This window comes from Nymphaea colorata, chromosome 5 (genome assembly GCF_008831285.2).
Source record: "Nymphaea colorata isolate Beijing-Zhang1983 chromosome 5, ASM883128v2, whole genome shotgun sequence".
In the NCBI taxonomy this organism is placed as follows: Eukaryota; Viridiplantae; Streptophyta; class Magnoliopsida; order Nymphaeales; family Nymphaeaceae; genus Nymphaea; species Nymphaea colorata.
Window position 1 is genome coordinate 10,290,783 of NC_045142.1, and position 19,970 is coordinate 10,310,752.

General features: G+C 37.8%; 3 protein-coding genes across 3 annotated transcripts; 2 read left to right on the forward strand and 1 right to left on the reverse strand.

The window, feature by feature from the left end:
• Positions 1 to 2,072: 2,072 nt before the first annotated feature.
• Positions 2,073 to 5,827, forward strand: LOC116254750 (cathepsin B-like protease 3). Its single transcript, XM_031630311.1, has 11 exons — positions 2,073 to 2,209; positions 3,212 to 3,265; positions 3,356 to 3,436; positions 3,534 to 3,690; positions 3,819 to 3,823; positions 3,917 to 3,991; positions 4,355 to 4,480; positions 4,782 to 5,000; positions 5,227 to 5,340; positions 5,429 to 5,464; positions 5,575 to 5,827. The coding sequence occupies exons 1-11, from the start codon at positions 2,153 to 2,155 to the stop codon at positions 5,686 to 5,688; spliced, it is 1,038 nt and encodes a 345-aa protein (XP_031486171.1). The 5' UTR covers positions 2,073 to 2,152; the 3' UTR covers positions 5,689 to 5,827.
• Positions 5,828 to 10,142: 4,315 nt separating this feature from the next.
• LOC116254693 (cathepsin B-like protease 3) lies at positions 10,143 to 13,538 on the forward strand. Its single transcript, XM_031630234.2, has 10 exons — positions 10,143 to 10,222; positions 10,313 to 10,393; positions 10,490 to 10,646; positions 10,778 to 10,782; positions 10,864 to 10,938; positions 11,211 to 11,336; positions 12,543 to 12,761; positions 12,965 to 13,078; positions 13,167 to 13,202; positions 13,308 to 13,538. The coding sequence occupies exons 1-10, from the start codon at positions 10,148 to 10,150 to the stop codon at positions 13,422 to 13,424; spliced, it is 1,005 nt and encodes a 334-aa protein (XP_031486094.1). The 5' UTR covers positions 10,143 to 10,147; the 3' UTR covers positions 13,425 to 13,538.
• A 444-nt stretch (positions 13,539 to 13,982) lies between these two features.
• Positions 13,983 to 16,269, reverse strand: LOC116254946 (uncharacterized). Its single transcript, XM_031630617.1, has 4 exons — positions 15,918 to 16,269; positions 14,953 to 15,044; positions 14,781 to 14,869; positions 13,983 to 14,488 (listed from the first exon to the last, which is right to left on the reverse strand). The coding sequence occupies exons 1-4, from the start codon at positions 16,192 to 16,194 to the stop codon at positions 14,359 to 14,361; spliced, it is 588 nt and encodes a 195-aa protein (XP_031486477.1). The 5' UTR covers positions 16,195 to 16,269; the 3' UTR covers positions 13,983 to 14,358.
• Positions 16,270 to 19,970: the final 3,701 nt, after the last annotated feature.

Genomic DNA, 19,970 nt, shown 5'->3' on the forward strand with positions numbered 1-19,970 from the left:
TCAGGTTTCGAGCATCGGGCAGACCCATACTTGACTCTTATCGGGCGGGGCCCGATGCCTAGGTCTACTTGCGAGGGATTGCTTAGTGCATCTGCATGTCCAATACACTCCCTCAATACCCTTGTTGCTTCATGTTTAGAAACAGTGCCTTCATGTTTAGAAACAGTGCCTACACACAATTGATTCTCATACTCAAAATGCATATTTTAGTGGTTGGGACCTCTTTGGAAGGAGGAAAATAATTTTAACTAACAACAAAATAAGAGAGCATAATCGAAAAATTTAAAACTTCTTATTAGATAGAATATAAGTAAATCTTCAAACAATATATTAAAGGAAAATCTTGTTTGACTTGCCAAAATCAACATTAAAGGAATCATTGTGGTTGCGACTAGTATCATGACTAATGGAACCACTCCCAATAAGTTATGTTCCATAGCGGTTGTTGCTTATGAATGGTAGAAATTTTTAGAACCTTAAATTGTTCACCATTATTGGGTGCCATCTCACTTGATTTAGCTTGTTTCTAACTTAGCTTTCATTCTGCTTTCGAGAGTTATTGTTCATTAACATGTAATGTTTTAATTTATATCACTTGTTTATTTAAAAGTTGCTTTGACTTTAGTTCTTTTGTGACATTTTGCATATACACATGTATATCATGTCATACCCTTATTTTCTAAAGAAAAGTTTTCGTACCCATATGCGCAGCTCCATTCCGAAACCAGGGGCTTGAATAGACATTTTTCATGAGGGTCAAATTAAAGTTTCTAAATTTTGAAATGAGTCAAAGTATCATTTTTCAAAATTTTTATATAAGACAAATAATTTTTTCTAAAATTTACATGTAATTTTTTTTTTTTTTAAATTTGTTTGAAATGGGGCTAAGGCAGGCCTCCCCTTGGCTTCGCCCCTGCCTGAAACTATACTTGTATCCCAGACTTAGACGAAGTGTCATGGTGCATGTGATTGTGGTTATACCTACCTGCACATTTGTTTATTGAACGTGAGGAACCTTCTTTCTCAAATGTCATTGCTATCTAATCACAATCTGGTCAGGCTAACGAACTGCAATAAATGTGTGCAACTTTAGTTTCTTATATCGTAATTCCACCTCAAGAGTAAGAAGAAGAAGAATAAAACCAAAATAGGGAACAGCCAAAGAGTAACAAATCCCTGAGAAAGTGTAAAAAAAAAACCATCTTCCGTATTGCGTTTGACAAACAATAAATACTGCACCTTAATTAACGTTGCACAAGAATTTTACTGTGCATCAAGCAAAACTCCTTTTGTATGGCTTTTCTTTTTCAAATCACACACATAAAAAAAGTATCATTGTAAATTAAATGAAATAAGATAATTTTGCCCTGCAAAAAAGTTGGACCCTCTGAGTTTCGACCTTTTACCATGAGTTTCTGTTTCATGGTAATGTTAACGTTTCAAATTTCACCTTGTGGAAGCCATGCCTCCTCTTCGTCTTTAGGGTTTAAAGTTACTTTGCGATACATGGGCCCTGACCCCACTTCAATTTTTTTTTTTAAAAAAATTTCATGCAAATTTTAAAAAATTTTATTTATTTTATATAAAAATTTTAAAAAATGATTTTTTAAAATTTAGAAACTTTAATTCGATTGTTCATGAAAAAATTCTGATTCTACCGTTGCCTATGTATCCTTTACCTAAAACCTAAAACAACACACTATCATTATTTGGAGTATGTAAAGGAATAACAACCATGAGAATTCTTGAATTGACGGCCCATTGAAGATGTCACCTCCGATCGACTTACAAAGTAAGAAGAAGAAAGGGAGGAGCCGGCGAGTGCATCCACATGGGCCGACAACTTGCTTCTGTTGAGTATAAGTACGAAGCTGATAACATAAGCTCAACCGGTCGCCCATTTTCCGGTAAAGGACGAACCGCCCAAACGGGAACGACGTCAACCGAGGGCCGCAAGCCGTTAGGACCCCACGCGGATTTATGGAAAAAGTTCGTGATCTCTATGTCACGAAACCGCGAACTTCCCTATTATTTAAATCCCGGCCCAGAAACCGGTGTCCCTCCGAGCCACCCCTCTCCCTCTCACTCCCTCTTTCTTCCGTTCCCCGCAATTTTCGCCGTAGAGAGAGGAAGGTTTACTATAGAGAGGGAGATGGAGAGGTCCCTGGTCCTGTTTGGTCTCGTGATTTTGATCGCAACCGGAGATCAGGTAAACTGCTTCACTGTGGGCACTGCTGAATCGGGCTCAGTGGATCAGTTACTGAGTGTTGCATCCAAATCCGGTCTATTTTCTTTTAACGATTGTTGGTTGGGCATGTAAAAAATTTGGGCTCGAGTACTAGATTCGTCTTGGTCGGATCTTCCGTAACCGGATTCAGATTAAACTTGCATTCGGGTTTGAATTACCAGAAACAAATCCAGACCCGACTAGCATAAAATACGATTTTGCACATGGTCAGGTCTGATCCTTTTTCAGATCTGGATTCAGATTCAGATTTTATCACCTGAACTGTGGGTCTGATTAAGATTCAGAACCGTTTTGCTTAATCGGGTTCAATTAAACAGATCCTGGTTCTACCCTGTCCAAGTTGATAGGCCCGAAGCTAATTGGATTTGGTTTCTGGCCCAGATTCAAATATCATTTCTGGGTTAGGCAGAGAGTTTATGCCCAAAGAAATACATGCACTGGTTGAATTTCATTGAGTTTACTACTGGTTTATATTCAGAATTCACTTTCAAAATTACTTGTTCTTAATAATTTTCTTTTTGAGCTCAATATTTTTAGCCATACAGAAGCTTGCATTTGAGGTGCTTTGCATTGTTTTATATTTGTGAAATGTTGTTGACTATAGAGATTAGAAAGAAGCAGCTACGTTTTTAGAAGTGCAAAATTGCTGCTTTTCATTTAAATTTAAAAATGTTTTGAAGATTTTTTTCTTACAGAATTTTAACAAAAATAAACCCTATGACCTTTGAATATTTTTTTTTTAAGAACTTTTTTATGTTAATAAACATTCATGTTAGAGTATATAAGGCCACTAAAATAAATGTAATAAATTTTCAAAATATATTTGAACTTTTAAATATGATATGGACAAATACTACTTGTACAAGACAATATAAGATAAAAAGTATCTGTTCATTTGTCAACGACTGAGTTCCATTAGAAGTTTGTGCTCCTCTGAAGTTATTTTTTCTACCGCTGATTCAGGTGCTTGCTGTGAAGCCAATACCGTCAATTCGAGACGATGCCATGCTTCTTCAGGTAGATTAAATTGACGGCATTTGGGGATTCAGTTTATTGGATTGATTACCTGACCTTTTACATGTCATCGTTTACTCGATTATATGGCAGGAATCCATGGTAAAATTCATAAACTCAAACCCAAAAGCAGGGTGGAAGGCTGCTTTACATCCCCGCTTCTCGAACTACACTGTAAGATTTCAGTTTCTTTCTTCTCACCAATGAATTTTTTTGTCCTACTAAACTGAGTGATTTGAGATTAATGTGATACATTATGTTTCCTGTTCAGATTGGTCAATTCAAACACATCTTGGGAGTGAAAGAAACACCCAAGGGTGCATTACTTTCTGTTCCTGTTAGAACTCACGTAAAAAACGCAAATTTGCCGAAGCAATTTGATGCACGAACTGCCTGGCCGCATTGTAGCTCAATCACTCGAATTCTTGGTAAATCAGTTTGGTAATTGCGTTTTTGTTTTTTTGGAGAGACTTTTTGGTTAATTTGAGATTGAATGCTGACCTTTCTCCTCTGTTGCATTTGCTGGAACTGATTTTTTTGGGTGTTGCCAATAAAGATCAGGTAGCCAAAATCTCCTCTTTCATTCTGCTTTTATCTGTGCTAATTTGTAATCTATCCATCACTCGTGCTCTTATGCAATCTGCGTTTCAACAGGGTCATTGTGGTTCATGTTGGGCATTCGGTGCAGTAGAGTGTCTCACAGACCGCTTCTGCGTTCAGCTCGGTGTGGTATGATTCTGGTTTTTATCTACTTGCAGCACTCTGTTCTTGAACAAGGAAACCATTGCTTGATGTAATGATAAACTGCTGGTGCTGTCGGGAGTTTAACTCCTTAAACATCTTCTGTCATCCCATCTTGAGCAGAATATCATGCTTCAGTTAGTGAATTTGTGACATTTTGATGCAGTGGGGAAGAGTTCTCCTCTTCTGTTCCGCTCACGCATCACATTTGAAAGAATGACAATTACTTGTGAATAGTCCCAAAATTTTAAAGAACGGCGCAGATGAAATCTTTAGAGTTAATGACTCATGAAGAAGATCTCTTCTTATTTTCTTGTTCAATCTCCCAACTGTAATTCCCTTCTCCTGCAGAACACCTCACTTTCAGTCAACGATCTTGTTTCCTGCTGCGGGTCTATGTGTGGAGATGGCTGTGAGGGAGGCTGGCCAATCAATGCATGGCAATACTTTGTCCAAAATGGTGTTGTCACGGAAGAGGTATAAGATTAAAAGATGCTTGGACGATTTGAATTTTGATCACATATTATCAAACACTTCGCCTGCTGCAGGCAATTGTTTAAAAGCCTACCCTACTTGCTTTGTTCTATAAGGGCTGGCTAGGCTTTTCCTAGACAAGACATGCCTGATTCTTGATATTTGAATCAAATCCAAGCTCTTTGATTTTGTAAAAACTTGAGATTTGACAGCTGATGGTGCCCAATCTGCTTTCTTGCTGCCATAATCAACATCTAGAACATCTAACTGCTCCATAAACAAAGTGGAATCTTTTGTTCTGCAGTGTGATCCATACTTTGATGCTGCTGGATGCCATCACCCTGGCTGTACTCCCATATGGCCAACTCCACAATGTGTGCAGAAGTGCAGAGCGGAGAATCAGGTCTGGAGTAGTCTGAAGCACTTTGGTGTGAGTGCTTACAGAATCCAATCAGACCCAAAGAGCATTATGACAGAGATCTACAGAAATGGCCCGGTGGAGGCTGCAATGGTCGTTTATGAGGTAAAAGGAAGACCTACAATCGTTACTGCTAAAATGTTAACAACCAACTTTTATTTCCCATAACAAACAGATTGAACTTCCTGATCTCACTGTGAAGAGACGTGTACAATTGAAAGTTGAATTGTTTTACGCATATATATAGATTTCTGGTTTTCAGCTTAATAAGTTCGACATACTTTACTTCAATAACAGAATTTGTTCAATGCGATCTGTAACACTGTTGTAGGACTTCGCTTACTATAAATCTGGTGTTTACAAACACATCTCTGGTCAATCCGTCGGCCAACATGCAGTGAAGTTAATCGGATGGGGAACTACAGAACAAGGGGAAGACTATTGGGTAAGCTTCTGCAAATAATTCTGCTGAATTTTGTTCTTTTCTGATCCTTATTGTTTCTAATGACTGCTCAAATTTGGTTAAATCACAGCTTGTTGCAAACTCATGGAATTCAGAATGGGGAGATGTAAGTTATACAACTCTTTCTCAAATTCATTTTGAACATCATTTTGCTGTCCTCTTTGTTCCTCATTTCAAGTTTTCAACTCATCAAGTTGATTGGTCCTTAATTTTCAGAATGGTTTCTTCAAAATCAAGAGGGGAACAAACGAGTGTGGGTTTGAGGAGAATGTGGTTGCAGGAACGCCGTCAACTAAGAACCTAAGTGGAAGCTTGTTTGGAGGACATTGATGATGTAGTGTCACAGTTTGGTGTCTGGAGTTTTAGTGTTCTTTATTAGAAGAGAACAAGCAGTGTATTTCTTACAGTTACAGGTGAAAGACCAAATAAAGATGCCGCTATCTCCGTCTCATAGATAAATATATACACGAACCACAATTCCCTCACTTTGGACGCCTTATCAAATATGACATATTTATCCAATATAAAGCAGCAACTAATTATTTATGTCACATGCGTGCACGGTACACGAGAGCATATATATATATATATATATATATATAGTCTGCTACATAAGTAATTTTATTTGTCTATACTTTCAATTTTTTTTTGTCAAAGTTACCTTAATTTCATATGAAATTCAAAGTTTTATTAAATAAAAGGGGGGAAGAGAGAGAGAAGAGAGAAAGATAGAATAAGAGAAAAAAAAAAGAAAAGAAAAGAAAAATGAGTGCGGTCAGCAGCATCCGATTCAGTTTGACCGAATAGGGTGCCCTGTCTGGCCATAATGGTGGAATTTCGAAGTAATTTTTTGTCAAATCCTGAGCTGTAATGAGTTGGATTTGTATATGGCTTGAGGAGGCCGTTTGACAAAAGGAATACAGTGTTTCATAAATTTATCTCAAAGATTAAAGTAGATTCATAAAACATCGTGTTGATGTTCTGTGATGCTAAAAAGACCAAGTCCTTACCAAGCCATATGGGCATCGTCAAGATGACCACAATATTTTTGTTTCTTCGCCAACAGACAGCTGCACATTAATTGGTATTAAGTTCACTTACTTACCTTGGGCAACTGTGATTGGCTAGATCAATATCTCTACCGGAATACGTATAATAAGTAATATGGAATTATCTTGGAAAATTGAATCGAGGCGGCTGCGGAATGTTCATGGATGGATAAATATTTAAATCGGCCACTAAAACTAACCATAAATTGTCGCTAAAACATCATAAACCATTGTTATATAAACAACTGTTGCTAATGTTTCCGTTTCAAAGTGCTTTTAACGACGGTCTCATCGGAATGTTGATGGATGGATAAATATTTAAATCGGCCACTAAAATTAACCATAAATTGTCGCTAAAACACCATAAACCATTGTTATATAAAAAACTGTTGCTAGTGTTTCCGTTTCAAAGTGCTTTTAACGACGGTCTCATCAAAATTTGTCGTCTGCCTGCATTCAGCAGCCGGATGTTTTCCTCTAATCGTCACTACTCACTGAACAGACTCATCACCTAAAAGACCAGAAACAATGAGGTAGGTGTGAAATTTGTGAATTGCCCAACAGCCCCAAGAAGTCGGCAGACTTCATAAGTAACCCATTTTTGTCTTCTCGATACGCATAAGCTTTCACAAATGTTCATTATAAATATAAAGATAAACGATAGTTTCAAAAGATCGGTACCAGTAATTCAGTTCAGTCGCAAAAGCTGAAAAGGGCAATGTACGCTTGATTGGTGCGAAAATGGGAGAAAATTAACGGTACCATACCCAGGAGTCACTTGGCTAACCTAGGTCGTATTGATGCTGGAATTCGTGTTGGCATGGGGACGGCGAAATCAATTACACACATATATGTATATATATGCTAGAGACAAAAAATAGATTTTTTAAATATGATATTTAAAGTGTTTTTTTTTTTTGAAATCTAACCTTCCCAATATGATCTTACAAATAAGTTGATGCAAAATATATATTAAACTGACCATGTCTTGGGTTTTAATAGTGTTTTTATACTAAGCAAAAATGAATGTCTCTCACAGCAACATTTTGATAATAGAAAAATCAATATTTTTCATAAAAACAACTTGATTGAAAGCATGTTTTATATCAACATAGTTTTTATAAATATACTAGGATGTTTACATTCTATTTAAAATAAGTTTTAGGCAACAAATTAAATGGTTTAATTTTATTCCTGACCTATGTGTGTGTGTATATAATAATAATAATAATAATAATAATGATTGGTAGAAACCAAACCCATAGCCCTTTAGATGATATGATATTTAAAGTTTTTTTTTTAAAATCTAATCTTACCAATATTACCTTAAGATCTTAAGGATTGTCGACACCAGTATAAGGACAAATTTGCAGGCGCCTGCATATCGCCCTTCTTCCTCCTTTTGGTTAAGGAACAGCGCCACTATTGAATCCCTTTCCCCTCTGGTAAGAGGCAAACTTGAAGCGGTTGAGTTCCGACGGCGTCTGATAAGGAGAGCACCTCCAGATGAATATATATGCAGCCAAGATTATTCTACACTAACACTTACGGACGGCAAACTCGAAATAAATAGAAGGGCCGGGCAATTCATCATTCATTTACCAGTTATCTCCTTAGTTATGGGGTAAACCCATAAATTTTTTATAAGCAGGTAGAATTAGGAGCTGAAATATTAATTTTTGAAAATTTTTATATAAAATAAATAATTTTTTTAAAAACAATTGTAAATTAACAAATTAATTAAAAAGAAAAATCTTAAAATGATCTGGAAATATATGAGAAACCAAGACGTGGCAATTTCGAACGCGCCGCCGACGGATTCTGGCAGGTTCTGATAAGAAAGAAAGAAGAAGAAGAAGGCGAGCTGAGCTTCTGTTGACTGTAGATAACTGCGAGATCGAGAACATAAGCTCAACGGGCCGCAACGGCCCAAACGGGAACGACGTCGACGGAGGGGCGCATGCCGTTCAAAGCCCACGCGGATTTTGCGAAGAAGTTCGTGATCTCTATCTCACGAAACCGCGAACTTCGTCGTTATTTAAATCACTCCACTGAACCAGATGTCCTTCTCACTCTACCTCTCTCGCTCTGCTCCCAGTCTCGCCGTCGAGAGAGAGGAAAGTTTATTAGAGAGAGAAAGGAAGAACGGCGGGGATGGGCAGGTCGTCGGTCCTGTTTGGTTTCGTGTTTTTGGTCACAATCAGAGATCAGGTAAACTGCTTCGCTGTGGGCACTGCAGAATCAGGCTCAGTGGATCGGGAACTGGCTCTTGCATGCAGATCCGGTTTTATTTGCTTTACTCATTGCTATGCATGTTAAAGTTTCGGGCTCCGGCCAGATCCACCGGTTACTAGATTGGTCTTGACCGGAATCCGCAATGAGCAGTAGCAGCGAAGCCAGAAAATTGTATCAAAGGGACACTTACCTTGAACATGAGTTTGGTGTGGGCACTATATTTGACTGGACCCATGTCTAGCTCCTTCCTAATAAAAATTTTCAAGGGTTGGTGTTGACTGGCATGAAAAATGGCCGCTGCTAATAGGAAGAGTGCTCTTGATTATATTTTGAGCTTTTGAAACCGACAAACGAGCAAATCCCTAATGCTTCGCTTTGCTCATGACATTGAAAAGTGAGTGCTTTCTAAAAGAAGGGATCAAGGTTTGATGGTTGTTGCAATTGTCTTTCTCTTCAATGAAACACTAACGGCATTGGTTGATGCACTAATGGCATCTCATTGTCATGAATCCTATCTTTTCATACTGAAAAGTGCTGATCTTGACCATGATAATGGAAAGAAAAGGTTGTCATTGTATGTCATTAGAAAAAAGAAACATGACAATTGTATGTCATTAGTGCTGACTGTCACATGAAGTATTGAATATCAACTTTGCATTACTCAAGTGAAATTGTTAGTATTGAATATCAACTTTGCATTACTCAAGTGAAATTGTTTTCTAATCTTGGATTTGGATTTTGTCACCTAAACCATAGACCAATCCAGGTTGAATTGAGAGTCAAGCCCATTTTGCTTAATGAGGTTCAAATAAATGGATTTTGTTTGATCATCCATAGCTAGGTTCCGAGTTCCCTCTCTCTCTCTCTCTCTTGTTTCGGTTCCTTAAGTTTATTTTATCATTTTTCTTTCTTCCCATTGTGAGACGTGGCAGGACATATGTACAGATATATTGCCATTTTATTTTTACGAAAAGGGCCGCAGCTTTGAGTTCTAGAACTACTTTTAAACTTAGAATTAACTTTAAAAGTTAATTTTTTTTTTTAATTTTTATTGAGCTTAATGTTTGTAGAGTTCGTCACGTAAGCACTTGAGGTGCTTTGAAGTGTTAAAGTATAAAAATATTCTTTTAAAACTTTCAAAAAAACTTATATTTAGTTTGCATGTTTTTTTTAAGTCCATTAGGAACAAACAGTTATTTTTATGATTTATTGTATTACAATATATTATTTTTTGTTTAAAATAAAAAAAAAAACAAAAGTTAATTAAGCTATGGCAATTTATTTTTTCCAAGAAATTTTTGAAAATATATATGAATAAGTATTTCTATCAGACTGCTGACTTTAAGAAATAAGACTACTAAAATAAATGTAATAAAATTTAACCAATAATTTTAGAAAAATATGATATTGATAGATACTATTTATACAAGATAATATAACGTAAAAAAAAATGTTTGTTTATTTGTCAATGATTTGTTTACATTAGAAGTTCCAGCCCCTCTAAAATGGATCCGCTACTGTTACAGGTGCTAGCGGCGAAGCAAATACCGTCAATTGGCGACGATGCCATGCTTCTTCAGGTAGACTAAGTTCACGGTCTTTTGAGATTCATTTCATTGGTTTAATTACCAGCTCTGTTACATGTCTTCATTTACTCGACTCCACGGTAGGAATCAATGGTAGAATTGATAAACTCAAATCCGAAAGCAGGGTGGAAGGCTGCTTTGCCTTCCCGCTTCTCGAATTACACTGTAAGATTTCAGTTCTTTTCTTCTCACTAATAGAATGTTTGTCCTATTTAACTGAATGATTTGAGATTAATGTGATTAGTTATCTTCCTTGTTCAGATTGGCCAATTCAAATACATGTTGGGAATGAAAAAAATACCCAAAGATGCATCACTTTCCTTTCCTGTTGGATCTCATGTTGCAAACTCAAATTTGCCGGCGCAATTCGATGCACGAACAGCATGGCCGCAGTGTAGCTCAATCGGACGAATTCTTGGTAAATCAATTTGGGCAAATTTCATTTTGGTTTCTTGGAAAGAATTTTTAGGTCAAATTTGGGATTGGATGCTAACCTTTCTTCTTTCTTGGATCTACCGCAACGACTTTTTCTGGGTGTTGGTAATGCAGACCAGGTAGCCATGTTCTCCAATACTACTCTGTTCTTGTTTGCTACCTATGCATCACTTATGTTCTGAAATCTGCGTTTCAAATAGGGTCATTGTGGTTCGTGTTGGGCATTCGGTGCAGTCGAATGTCTCACAGACCGCTTCTGTATTCAGCTTGATGTGGTATGATTCTGCTTGTAGTTTACTTACTGTTCTTGAACAAGGAAATCATTGATAACTAATAAAGTGCCCGTGCTGCTGCCATGAGCATCTTCTGTCATCCCATCTTTGAGTGTAGTTAGTGAATTTGTGGCATTCCAAAGTATGTAAACGACTTGTGAATAGTCACAAAAAAAATTAGAGAATGGCGCGAAGGATATGTCTAGAGATGATGAGGAAGATTCTCTTGTTATTTTCTTGTTCGATTTCATAACTGCAGTTGCCTTTTCCTGCAGACCATTTCACTGTCAGTTAACGATATTCTTTCTTGCTGTGGGTCTTCGTGTGGAGATGGCTGTAAAGGAGGTTGGCTAATCAATGCTTGGCAATACTTTGTCCAAAATGGTGTTGTCACAGAAGAGGTATAACATTGAAGATGGTTTCGACGATTAGAACTTTGATGACAAATTGAATACTTTTGCCTTCTGCAAGCAATTGTTTTATAGATTAATGACCAACTTCCTTTAATCTTTCATTTTGGAAAACTTTACAAAGGACGGCCTAACGTTTGAGCAAATAACAAGTAGGTCCTCAGCCTTTCAACTACCACAAATAAGCCCTTAACTTTTTCAGCAAACTCACAAACAGCCGTTTTGCATAAAAAATATATTAAAATATAAGATTAATTTAGAAATCTAACCGATGTTCGGGTTAAAGGGAGGCATCACGTCGGGTACCCGGTGGGTACCCAGTAAACCGGTCCATTCAAGCTTGGGTTCGGACTCTAAAAAATGCACGTTGGGCTCACCCTACAACGGGTTCGGTCCGGCCCGGGTTGGTTCGATGGGTTCAATATGCATTTTTTTATTTTATATTTAAAAGTATATTTATGTATTATTTTATATTTAAAAAAATATTTTTATTTGAACTGGGCGGAGCCGAAGCTCGAGTTTCAAGCTGTAGCCCAGCCCGACTTAGAGCCTAACTCTTATCATGCCTAGCCCAATGCCCAGACCTAATGTGGATTTTGGCTCGACTTTGCATGTGATTGTTTTGGAACACATTCTTTTTTGCTTTTTTTTTTTTGCCTCAAAAGATTTCCAAAAACCAGACCTGGACGTCCGAAAATATCAGAAATTCAGCTGAAAGTTTAATTTGTCGCATGCAGCAGTAATTTCAAAGCACAGGTCTCAAAATTTTCTGTCCGTTTTGATTTATTTTGTAAGCCAAATTTTAACAAAAGAAAACTGAGAAATGGATTGGATTTTGATCAATTTCGCTGTTGTTGTCTGTGTTGGACGTGTTCTTCTTCTTTTCTTGTGGCAATTTGCAAAATATTGTTCGCTCCAACTTTATTAAGTGGGGCTTTTTAACTTTGTAAATCGAACATATATTTAATATTTCTTTTTGAAATTGGGCTTTTTGTTTAAGGGCTTATTTGTGGTAATTTAAAGGTTGAGGGTCTATCTGTAACTGCCCCAAAGGTTGGGTGTTCTCTTGTAATTCTTTCTTCATTTTGTGATTGAGAGTTCGTATCCCCAATCTGTTTCTTTGCTGCCTTCATCAACGTCAAGAACAGCTTACTGCTATATAAAGTTGTAAACAGAGTGGAATCTTTTGTTCTCCAGTGTGATCCATACTTCGATCCAGTTGGATGCCGTCATCCTGGCTGTACAGAAGTATGGCAAACTCCACAGTGTGTTCAAAAGTGCAAATCGGAGAATCAAGTTTGGAGTGATCAAAAGCACTTTGGTGTGAGTGCTTTCAACATCCAATCAGACCCACAAAGCATTATGGCAGAGATCTATACAAATGGTCCGGTGGAGGCGGGATTCGCTATTTATCAGGTAAAAGGAAAGACTTGCAATCTTTCTTCTTCTCTGTTACTGCTACAATTTGCCCAATCATATGTGGTGGAGACACGAAAACAACCCAAAGTTGAATGATTTATGCATAATGTACATTTGTAATCTTAAGCTTCATAAGTTCTAGTTACTCCACTTCAATAGAAGCATATGTTCAATGAGATCTCCGATATTGCGTGTTGCAGGACTTCCCTCTCTATGAGTCCGGTGTTTACAAACACGTTTCTGGTAAGCTCATCGGCCACCATGCGGTGAAGTTAATCGGATGGGGAACCACAGAAGAAGGGGAAGATTACTGGGTAAGCTCCTACCAACAAATTCTACCGAATTTTGTTCTTGTTTGATCCTTGTCTTTCTAATGGTTGCTGGAATTTGATTGAATTGCAGCTTGCTGCAAACTCATGGAACTCAGGATGGGGAGATGTATGTTATGCAACGCTTTCTCGAATGCATATTGAATATCATTTTTCTGCACTATTTTTTTCCTCATTTCAACTCATCAAGTCGATTGGTTGCATCAATTTTCAGAATGGATTCTTCAAAATCAAGAGGGGAACGAATGAGTGTGAGTTCGAGGAGAATGTGGTTGCAGGAATGCCGTCACCAAAGAACCTAAACTCAGCCTTGTCTGGAGGACGTGAATGATATAGAGTCACAGTTTTGTTTCTGCATTCTTCTTGCTTTATTAGAAGTGAACAAGCAGTGTATTTCTTACAACTACAACAGAAAGATGAAATAAAGAAGCCTCTATCTTCATCACTTTCATATATATAATATGCCTTATCATATATAATAATATTTATGCAATGGCAGCCTCTTGTCAACTATAGAGTAGTAAAAATCTGTTCTGCAATCCAATTGGCGAGCCAATTCTTTTGCTCTTGATGAGGCGATTCTTTTGCTCTTGTTTATAATGCCCATCTACTGTTCTCAGTTCTTCTTTTTCTTTTCTTTCTCTTGTACTTAATCAATTAATTTTCACGCACAGTTGATATTTTTCCCATGCATATAAGAAGGATCGATCAGAATAATCAAAACGCAAGATAGAGGCACAGAAGTCTCTGGGCGTGCAATGATCCGAGAAACTAATCAGAAGGCCTATAAGGTACTGACAAATCATGGAGATTTTTAATGCAACATACTGATATGAACAATTTTATTATCTCATGAAAAGCTGGACAACAAAGCCACGAAGGGCTTAGAGCAGCTGGGCCGGCTGCTGGGGAGGTACCCCTCACATCACCAGTTCGAACCCGCTGTTCTCTATTTCCTTCCACAAGCCCAAGCAGATATAGGCCCTAGGGGCGCAGGGATACTAGCCTTGGAGTATTACACTGCCAGGAGAGTGACAAAGTCTCTTGACTCGGGTGCCGTTTATCAAGATGAGAAACTCAAAAACAAAAACAGGTTAGACAACAAACAGTCAGTTTTCCTACTTATATACAACTCTGATACTTCCTACTTCTATACAACTCTGGTATAACTTCATATTTTACATGTACAAGAAGCAAAATCACTCTCCTAATCACACTTGATTCTGTACATATTCACAAGCACTAACAAGCTAGCTTCATGAGGCTCAAATGGCACATAAAGGCTCCTTAGTTGCCACTTTTGCAACATAAAGATGAGCCTCATATTGGTATGATCTGCCTTTGATGTCTTCTTTTGGAGGTTCATTCAGGTATGCCCAGCTGCTTCTTGTCCACCTGTTTTGTAGCCACACAAATCTCATTCTTAGGAAATATTTTATATTTTGAGATTTTGTACATGTTATTGAAATTTTGCTAAATGGTGAGCTTGTATAAAATACATAAAAAATAAATTTTCAAAAATCCGCTGCCGAACACCAAACCTATTCTAACAGCTCGGACTCAGATTGTGGGGATCACCAGAATACTTCTGTTAGTACTTTGTAACTGTGTAACTCAACTGCTAATGTCATGAAGTGCCCGAAATTCTTAAAAAAGAGGGGGAGAAGTTATTTGTCTTAGGACTTACCAAGCACTGCTACTGCTTGCAATACTCTCCTCCCAAGTAATTTGATCATTATTAACCTGCTGTATTTCTGTTTTGCGGAAACAATTTTCCTGCAGAACACATGAAACATATTAGTACATTGATTCTAAGGAACTAGACATTAAGATGTCATGGAACATACATTTACTCTTACCTCTTTGCTTTTGGCTTCCTCTGCTTCTCTTTGCGTCTTCCAGAAATTCTCTATTTCTTCCTTGATGTTAGACCTGTTTCTTTCAAGCCGAACTGCCACAAGTAAGACGGGAGAAAGGGATTAGAAGGTCCTTTAGAGCACCCTAAAACTCATAGATGATAATATATATATATATAATACTAGATCACAACCAGTAATACCAACCCTTTTTTTTTTTGTCATTTTGGTACTTTCAAATTCTCAAGAAATGATGGGAATGACTGGGCTAAAAAATGATGAGGACGGGAAAAGAGAGATTATGGGATCCCGTCTTCGTGTCCCAAGGTCGGTTAGGAAGCTCATACTTGTGCCTTGTTTCAATTACATAAAGTTTATTTTGATGGTTCATTCTCGAATTCCTAAGAATCGACCTCCAAATCTTGCTCTTAATTAAACAAATGAAACGGTCTGATTATAATAAATAGTAATCAGATATATTAATTAATTATTATCTGAGTGGGAAAGCGGACCGTAGTCAATTCAGATTTTCATGTGATTTGGGGTTCTTTCTTTCCTCATGATAGCCAACTCTAGCCTCAAGGAACTTCGCATACAATCACTCAAGGAAGCTACGTCTATCGCTGAGAGATTAGTCACACTCTCTCTCTCTCTCTCCCCAATATGCAGAGAATTATACATTAAGATTTGCATTGTTGAAAAGTGCTTTTGGGACATCAAAGGAAAACTAATAATTGGTTATGTATGTAAACCCAAAAGAAAGAAAACATTATAATTGGAAGAATAAGGACCCAAATCTGAGCCCATCTGGGTGGTTGTAAGAAAAAGGTGACGGACATGATGAGAAAGAATGTGGGCAGACAGAAAAACAGCATTTTATCATCAAAATCCTTTCCGAGGAGCATCATGCATCCTGATGATTATGAGCAGCAATTAAGTGCACAGATCATTCAACAAACTCCACTCACCTTTATTAGGGTGCACAGATGGTGAACTCCAACCTGCCATTAGAGAACCCATATTCAAGCTGAAACCCTCAAGGCAAATTATTAAGCCAGTGGAGACGAATGAACATGTCTGTGCCTGGAGGCTCAACCTGCTTTTATACTGGAAGGGATGGGTCCTAGGCAGCACGCAGAAAAGGAAACACCAGAGGCAGTGAAAAAAGATTGATGGATAACAGAAGGAAGGCTCAGAGATTAAAGAGATAAGTTTCTTCTGCGAATAATGGGCAACCACCACCATGAGTCAGCGTTGTGATCAGCACGTTTCAAGGCGAAAACACCAGAGAGAGCGAGAGAGAGAGAGAATAAAGCCTGCAAAAAGAATAATTGATACCCACCCAGGAACTGGGCATTCTTTGTCACCAAGGAGAAAAATTAAGACCAAGTTGGCCCTATCTCTTGTTCAAATCACATGGTTACTTATAAATCTTAATCAATCGAGGGAAATTTTCAGAAGATTTAAAGCTTTTTGTTTTTGTCAGAAAACTTCGTGGTGGATTCAACATATGTCAGAAAATTACTTCAGCAAAAGTCTGACTTAATCCTACAGCTGAAGTTTTAACTGGAAGCAACACGTACTATCGGATGAAAAGAAGGATCAGTTCTAAAAAACCTGTGCCATGTTTCTGATAATACACAAAATTAACTTATATCTGCTTCTGATCATATCGTTAGCTGCAACTTTTTGAAATTTTGGCAGATAGCTGATGGCTGTGTCAATATCTGAAATATCCACTTATTCGATTAGCTCAACTTAAATGCTTTAATTATAGGCCAACTCAAATATGTTTTCGTTGTATCAAGGAAACCAAAGCACCTCATGTTTCCCATGCATGAGAAGACATAAAGGATGGTTGATGTCCCTTGTACATTTGTCGTTTGCTGAAAGCGTGAGGGTAACGATGTTTTCGTTTCATCACGGAAACAACAGCTCCTCATGTTTCTCATGCATGAGAAGACATAAAGGATAGTTGATGTCCGTTGTACATTTGTCATCTGCTGAAAGCGTGAGAGTAAGGATATCGGTGACTTGGAGGTGCCATGGCAGATCATCACCAAGTTGATGATGATATATATATATATATAGATATATATATATTTATACCATCCTTATCGATTGAAATGGCTCCAGTGGGGGATGACGTTGGAATGGGATTCCTCCTCATCCTCATAACGGGCCGATACGCTTAAAACTGTGGTCTGTGGAAATTCTGTGCATGGCAGATTCGAAGGAAGATATCTTTCCGGCAATTTTGACAGATTAGTTGGCCATGAATTAGGACCAACTAAAGAGTCTGCCTCTCCCTCGTTTCCGGTGCCATGCTTTACTTGAACAACGTCGACTCACCAGCTTATCAAGAATGAAGCAACAAGGTTGCACCGATAAAGGCAAGCAGTTTACAGGAGTTAAAATATTATAAGGGGCCCATCACAATTGGATAAGTTGTCAGTCCCTAGGCGTTATCCACTACGTGTGTGTGTGCACATACTCGTATTTTAACGTGTTAACCAGCAATTTCTGGATAAAGGCACTCTTATTTTAAGTTTCAAACTTTAAGGGGGCACTCATCTATGAAAACAATAAAAAGAATGAATATCAATACGTAAATAAAATAAATTTGATGAGCTGATGTGGGCTGGTGTGTGTGTGTTGTGTGGATAATGTCAACTACAGCTATGCTGGCTCTGCCATACAGTGTGTGTGTGTATATATGTGTGTGTGTTGTGTGGATAATGCCTACTACAGCTTTGGTAACCGCCACTGCATGCTTCGACTTGAATTATTTATCGGGCGTTTCAGTTATTACCTTGCGATTAATTGGCCAAAGATTCAACTAATTGTGAGATCTTGATTGAAAAAGTCATTATATTGCTTAGCGTATTACAACCTGGATCCGATTGGATCCAAATGCATATACAAATCCGAATCCAAATACAAGATGGATAAAAAACAAGATACAATCCAAAATTACAAGCCAAAATAGATCAAGCTGATGAATGACTATAAGCACGCTGTGTTGCCTCTTCGTGTGCCTCGAAGGGCCTACCCAGAGCTGCTCCTTTTCGACTGTGTTCTATACTTGTAGTGGTTTCAATTGTCGGGGTCTCATAACCTGCACTGCACTGGAGCTCAGAGGTGAGCCCTGAGTTGAGTTGTGGAACCAAAGCTAAGTACGTAACGGATCTGGTCCTACTCTACATCAATATCTTGTTGGTATTGTTTACTAGGATAGTAGTAGTCGGGGCGGAGGGAAGGGGGGCCGCTTAGGCCGTGGCCCCACCCCAGCTAATTGGAAAAAGAAAAATCATATTAAAAAAATTGAAAATTTTTAGTTGTGTATGTATTTTTTGGATTCCGGTTTAGTTTGGCCCTACTCTGATAAGTTTGTCGAACCGTTTGGCCCACCCCTAAAAAAAATCTCAGCTCCGCCCCTATAGTAGTAGATACATGGAGGCTGGTGGGGGCCACTGCCTGCACCAGCTCATTAAAAATTTTCATTGGAAGAAATAAAATTACTATGTAATAACTCAAAAATTATATCTAGCGCTCACACGAGACTTGGGCTAGTGACTCAAGTGCCCCTCAGTCAAAAAATCCTAGCCCCACCACTGCTAACTTGGCCCCGCCCATATTTGACCCACTTTTGTCTATATTTAGTTCACCCTATGCAAATCATTGTGACAAACCAAGTGATCAACTCAGCCATAAATTTGGCAGCCATTTGAAACTTTTCTTATTTATTTTGCTGGGAAGAGGTCGAATCGACTGATCTGAACGATGTATCAGTTGGTTGACACCAAAAGTTTTTCATGCACTAGTATCTCATCTAGATGAGCTGATAAGCAGTGCAACAACCGATGCAAACTGATAAGACGTTAATATATTAACACAAATCGATACTTTCCTTGTGATCTCGGCCAAATCATTTGCTCTCAAACTGAAATGCATATCTCAGTATGGATCTAATGAATGAAAAGTAAGCAAATCCATGTTTCTAATCGTATCTATGTCTAGACATCATCAAACATGAACTGGATACGACTCAAATTGTTTATCAACTTACGAATTGGATTTGAATCTGATAGTGAATGTAGGTACCACATTTGGTTGTGACTAAGTGTTATTAAGTATAATCAAATTTGGTTAGACATAATTACATTTGGAGAGTCGTATGAAATAAGTGAGTAGGATATGAATCTCGCGATTATCTTAAAGTTCTGCCTAGAAATTTGTCCTCTTCAACATAAAATGAGCACTTTTGCTAAAAATCCTGATTTCCAGAGTGCAAAACTATTGGAAGGTGCGACTTTGGTTTGAAGGCTGCCACATTTTCATTCAACTGTTGAATTTTGTTATTCCCTTCTAAGCTGATAACCGTTTAGTTTTTTCACTGTTTTGTATAGTTTTCTTAAATTTAATAAATGAGCAATTTTGCACTTTTTTTTATGTTACGTTTCCACGTTTGTGCCATTAAACCAAATATTCTTCTTTGCCTTTTATATTGGATAAGTTATATTCTACAATCTATGTACATGGAGCAAATCAACGACAAATTGAAAGTACTCCACTGCTCACCAAGATATCTCTTAAAACAATAATCCTTTTTTATCTCTTTTCACCTTAATTTTTTATCTTTATTTTAGGAGCAGAGCAAGGTGTGTCCTTGTAGAGAAGGGTAGGGGTTTCGGCTTTAAACGGTAACACAAACAACTCCTCCTGTTCCTCCGGTTCACAATACAGTGGTTCTTATACCTAATCTTGTTTATTGCATGTCAGTGCCACAAAATCTTAAGTTTCCGGTGACAGATTTCTTGTTCCATTATTGCTTCCGGTCACACCGTGAACATGGAATAGCGACTCACTCAGTTTTTTGTCGTTGGAGCATGCAAACGAGGTGTAGGGAGTGGAGCTCGACTCACTTTTATGGCTGTTGGAGCATGAGGTGTGGAGAGTGGAGCTTCTATTCTTGAATTTCTTTTTTAACCCAATAGGGCATGCAAATGAGCTGTGCAAAG